This window comes from Anguilla rostrata, unplaced genomic scaffold, assembly GCF_018555375.3.
Source record: "Anguilla rostrata isolate EN2019 unplaced genomic scaffold, ASM1855537v3 scaf0699, whole genome shotgun sequence".
Classification (NCBI taxonomy): domain Eukaryota; kingdom Metazoa; phylum Chordata; class Actinopteri; order Anguilliformes; family Anguillidae; genus Anguilla; species Anguilla rostrata.
Genome location: NW_026986151.1, coordinates 1 through 5,644, shown reverse-complemented (window position 1 = coordinate 5,644; position 5,644 = coordinate 1). Strand labels below are relative to the sequence as shown.

General features: G+C 39.6%; 1 protein-coding gene across 1 annotated transcript; it reads left to right on the top strand.

Annotated features, from left to right (window-relative positions):
• Window positions 1-9: 9 nt before the first annotated feature.
• LOC135246673 (Fc receptor-like protein 5) lies at window positions 10-5,636 on the top strand (the record flags this gene model as incomplete). Its single annotated transcript, XM_064320018.1, has 5 exons — window positions 10-1,398; window positions 1,960-2,702; window positions 3,434-3,712; window positions 3,904-4,179; window positions 5,434-5,636. Coding segments are annotated over exons 2-5 (1,122 nt in total), but the record flags the coding sequence as incomplete, so codon positions are not given.
• Window positions 5,637-5,644: the final 8 nt, after the last annotated feature.

Genomic DNA, 5,644 nt, shown 5'->3' with positions numbered 1-5,644 from the left:
CTGCAGAGAGAACCCAATAATTCCAAGCGCTCTGGTACAGCCAGTCGTATACGGGCCTGATAAATGTGTACATAAACAGCCTTTGCCTTCACCCCCTGGAGTGGGTTCATTTGCATTCGTTCAGTTGCATTATGGTTAAATTCAATCAGCCTGGTAATACGACATACCGTTTGATAGTGTTAAAACACACGGTTCTATCTCTATAACCCATTTTACGGTGGCAATGATTTAGCGAAAACGGTTCCTTATCTTCTAACATGTGGGATGCCAAAAAAGGCTTGGGGGTTCCTCACCTTCAGTGCGTTTTGGAAATCCACTGACGACAAAGATCACGGTATAGTCGGTGTCTTTTTCACGAGAAGGATCCAGTGAACAAAATCCACAGCAATTTTTCATCCAAATAAACGTGCAGAGGACTTGTTCAGTGAAGGACTTGATTCAAATTTATATAGGTGAGCATCTAAATACATTCTCACAATATATGTATTATTATATGGGCGGCATAATTCCCAGGTAGAACAGTGCCTTTGTTCCCTTGACCAAGGTACTTAACCTGCTTTTGGAAACCTGGCTAGACATAGCTTAGGAAAAAAACAATGCAGAATTCAAATTTTTGGTGGTATTCAATTTTGAACCAGGATTTGCCCAATGGTGTGGCTGTGGCTTCATTGTATTTTTAAACCCACCAGGCATTTGTATCCATTCCACAACAAAATAAAATAAAAAAATCATCTTTTAGGTGAGAAAAAACTTCCACTTCCACTGGTGAGCGTCTATAACTTTCTCTCAGATGTATTGTTTATTTACAGCTATTCTGTCTCTTTGAAAACAAACTCCCAAGGGTTACATTTCAGCAGAGCCAGGATTATGCCTGTAGTCTAAAGGGCTCAAGTAGTAGCCATTTTATTGTGGACATGTCATTTTCAGACGTGATAAAAAAGGTGTGATGCAGGAGACGTTATACTGCTCTGTATTCTCGCTTGTATCTCATTTCCTGTCTCTAACTGCACGCTCATCTTGTGGGTAGATCATGGTCTTCATTACTTTCTCCTCTCATTGTGTAGTCACATTGCTGTAGGCTACGATCATAACCATAATATAATAAATAATTGAAAACAAGCAAACAAATAAATGCATAAATAAATATACTAATTCCAGAAAGGTATACACTATACATGAGTGAATGTGCAGGTTTGTGTCTGTGAGTACTTTTGAAGTGTTTGTTTCTTTACGTGGTTCATGAGAAGTAGCTTTAACCACACCAGTGTCTGACCACAGCTGTATTACAAGAATGAGACGCATCCACCAACAAAACCAGCCAGCGCTGCAGGGCTGTACCTCTTTGAGAAAGAGCAGGGGAGAGAAAGCTCAACATGTATGAGTTTGCCACAAGAACAGGTGAGTTTTTCCATTCTGTCTTTCTTATAGTGAATTAAAACAAGAAGGAATTACACTCAGAATCAGAATAACATTGTGAATGATGCATTCTAGGTGTGAATGAGTCACCATGCATCACTGTGTGAATAAGAACATTGTCATGTTCGGTGGAAGTAATATAATTTAGCCAGAAAGTACATTTCTTTCTCATTTTTTGAACACAACCTGTTACATGTTTATGAAGTACTAATAACGTGGCAAACTGGAGTGGATGGTATGCTATCTCCCTAAGTGTAGGTTTATAGGGTCCCCATGCTTTCAAAGTGCTTTTCAGGCTTTACCATCAAAAAAACTACGCTGAACACTGCCTCTCACTCCTACTTACAAATATTACCCTCTGTTCCCTTCTATACATCAATGACATAAGAAGGCTTTTGGCATTTCTTTTGTTTCTCTCCTGTTTTTTGTGTGTCTTCCAAGGGTTCTTCTTGAAGTCATATGTACACAAAATGTCTGTGCCCTACATTTGTGCTGCTGATTTGCCTTATTGGTAAATTTTCTTTTTTCTTTTTCCCCCTCCAGTCAGACTAGTTGTCCTGATATACTTTGTACAAGAGGCTGGCAAGTATATTTATTATTCATGTGCATCCAATTATATACTGCTTTCTTCATAAAGACCATTTATAAAAGAAATGGGGTATTGACCCAAACAGAATGTTTTAGCTTATTAATTGTACATTGTGCTTACATATAGAACACAACAAACTCAGTATCCGCTGTATCTTCATGTCCCTCAAATATGAGCAAGTTTTCTTTCTTTTATTAAAATAAAACATGCCATTTTAATTTGAAACTAACTACACTGCTCTAACACAAATTCATTTTCAAGCAAATTTTGTGAAATTGCCAATCAATAAGTAAACATTGGCTGTTTGTGAACATTTTTGCCTGCTGTTAGTTAATGTTGAATGCATGTTTTAGGAAGCCATTTCACATCCTTTGTTTTCACTGGGATAATATTTCTTCTCTAGAGACCAGAGCTCGGATTGTCCTGACTGCTGATCCGCAGAGGTCAAATGTGTGGTCAGGGGAGACTGTGCGTCTTACCTGTAAGGTTGAGGATTCAGATCCATTCATCCGATGGGAATATACCTGGAAGAAGCTAAGAGAAGCTAAAGAGACCACATTCAACTCCTATACTGGAGAAGGATTCTCTACTTACACCCTGAGTCGTGTGATTGAGTCTGACAGTGCTCAATATAGGTGTGAAGCAAAGACTGAAAATCACGAGATAATCAGCTCTCCACATACTCTGACAGTGACATGTAAGACAAGATATTAGCATTTTACTTGCAGAATATACTTCACTTCAAAGAGATGTATATTTAGAAAATCGTATCTGTTTTTTTGATGAGCAACAGAACCTCTTAAATTCAAAGATGTGAAAAAAAAACTGTAGAGCAAGAGTAGCGTGTATACAGGAGAACAGAATGAACATGCTAACATATTAGTGATTGAAAAGGAAGTGAGTTTGTCAGGCTGTCTTCATTGGGCTGCCTGTTCACATTGATGCTCCTAAAGTGTAACCACATTCTAATTGTGCACACTGCAGTTGAAGGCACGTGATTGTGACTAAAAGCCAGCATTTGCAGTAATGCATTTGTAAGTTAAGGGCAAAAATAAATTGCTTTGTAGTCCATATCTTTCTTAATAATCTGGAATATGCACATGTAGTTCTTCTTGTTACTTCACTTTATTAGCATGCCTTATTACGCTCTTGTGACTGTAAAATTGGCACAGAGACAGTTGGAGCTTCATTATAACTAATTGTGTTTATATTTTGATGCTTGGTGGATTCGATTAACCAGGGCACTTTGCACAATTAAAATTTTACAAAGGAAAATGAAAATGTATGTCGCCTAAGACATGTTCACTGATTTATTAATACATGTACCGGGAAGATTCCCGAATGCCTGCTGAAAAAAAGAAAAAAAAATTCTGAGGAAGTGAAGTTCTTTGTGCCAGTGCTGGGTTTGATTGTGTCCTGTACTGGCAGCTCCACCGCCTGCTGTGCTAACCCTGAACCCTGCATGGAGGAAGTTCTACCCCACTGAGAAAGTGACTCTCAAATGTGAGATTCAGCCCCGTCAGACTGAGTGGAGTTATCTGTGGTACAGAGATGGAGCCTATATGAAGAGTGGGCTCTCCAGAGAAGATGAGTTAACAATCCCAGCTCTAGATCAGTCACACAGAGGAAGATACTCCTGCAGAGGAGGTTTACCAGGAAGAGATGTTTACACTGAAATGAGCAAAGATGTGACTCTGACCGTAGATGGTGAGTAATGTTGTTGTGCTGTGAAAATATGTTATACATATATTTATGTTCATGTATGAGTGTAGTAATTTTCAGTACTTGGAAATGACTCCTTTTTTTAAAACTCTGTAATACTGTGTAGAGAGGTGTTGAGAAGCAGGTGTTTCTGTGACTCCATCTTCGTCTTGTACTTTGTTTCCTGATCTGTCCAGCTCTCCCACCCGTGGTTCTGACTCTACAGACTGGATGGACAAACATTTTTAACACAGAGAGAGCGGCTCTGCACTGTGACATTCAGGACCGCTCTCCTGTGTGGATGCATAAATGGTACAGAGATGGGCAAGAACTTCCTGTGAGCACAGCTGAGGACACCTATGAGATCCTGTCTGCTGCTCAGTCAGATGCAGGAACATACACATGTAAAGGACAGCATAAGGAAAGAGTACTGTACACTGGCATCAGCAGTACAGTTGCACTCAAAGTTTCTGGTAAGATGTCATTTATTACATAACGATACAAATGTAATAATTGATATTCATTATTTACTACAACTAACATGAAATAAATCATAGTGGCATTTTAACACAAACATGACTCTGACATTAACAAAAACAAAAAGTTATAGTTTTAAAACTAAATAACGTCAGCACACTAGAACAGAAAGAGCATCATGTATTAGTGACTGAAAAGGAAGTTCGTTTGTCAGACTGTCACCATTGTGATGCCTGTTCGCATTGATGCTCCTAAAATGTAACCACATTCTAATTGTACACACTGCAGTTGAAGGCACACATTGGCCTAGATTCAGTCTTCACTCAAACTTAATTTTGACTCACCATTAAATGAGGGCTTTCATTTTTCCTTAATAAACACAGTTTCACTCATTCAGAAATGATCAAAGTGTACTCATTAATTTTTGTTTGTGACTAAAAGCCAGAATTTGCAGCACTGCATTTGTAAGTTAAGGGCAAAAAATGAATTGATTTGCAGTCAATATCTTTCATAATCATCTGTAATATGCATGTGTAGCTCTTCCAGTTACATCACTATTTACATCACTATTTCTTGCATGCCCTATTACACTCTTCTGGACAGAATCCAAAACAAATGCCCCCCCCCCCCGCTCGATAGAACTCTACACAACCCCCCACTGGACAGAATGCAATTGAGCGATTGATGAAAAGAGGTATTCCTGTGACTCCATCTTCATCTTGCACTTTGTTTCCTGGTCTGTCCAGCACTCCCACCCGTGGTTCTGACTCTACAGACTGGATGGACAAACATCTTTAACACAGAGAGAGCGACTCTGCACTGTGACATTCAGGACCACTCTCCTGTGTGGATGCATAAATGGTACAGAGATGGACGAGAACTTCCTGTGGGCACAGCTGAGGACACCTATGAGATCCTGTCTGCTGCTCAGTCAGACGCAGGAACATACACGTGCAAAGGACAACATAAGGAAAGAGTACTTTATACTGGCAGCAGCAATATGGTTGCACTCAAAGTTAACGGTAAGATGTCATTTATTACATAATGATACAAATGTAATAATTAAAATGTAGTATTTCAATTTATGCTAAATTTTTTTACTTTAAATGTAATGTTGTGGATTGTTGTTTGTGGCCTGTTTATTATGGTTTGTGTCTTAAAGTAGCATCTGAAATGTATGTTCACACCCCCCACCAACAATATTAAATGATGTGTTTTAACCTGCGGGTGAAATGATACCTGTTTTGTAGGGGAGGCCCCCAAACCCCTGCTGACTCTGGAGCCCCCCAGTGGAGAGATCTTCACAAGAGATACAGTGACCCTGAGCTGTAAGGCTGGCACTGATCCTGCTGGCTGGGAGTATCTCTGGTTCAAAAAAACACGGGGAGCAGCACTGACCAGCACTGACTCCAGCAGCACTGACGGGTCCAGTTACACCATCCACTCTGCTGCAGTTCACAT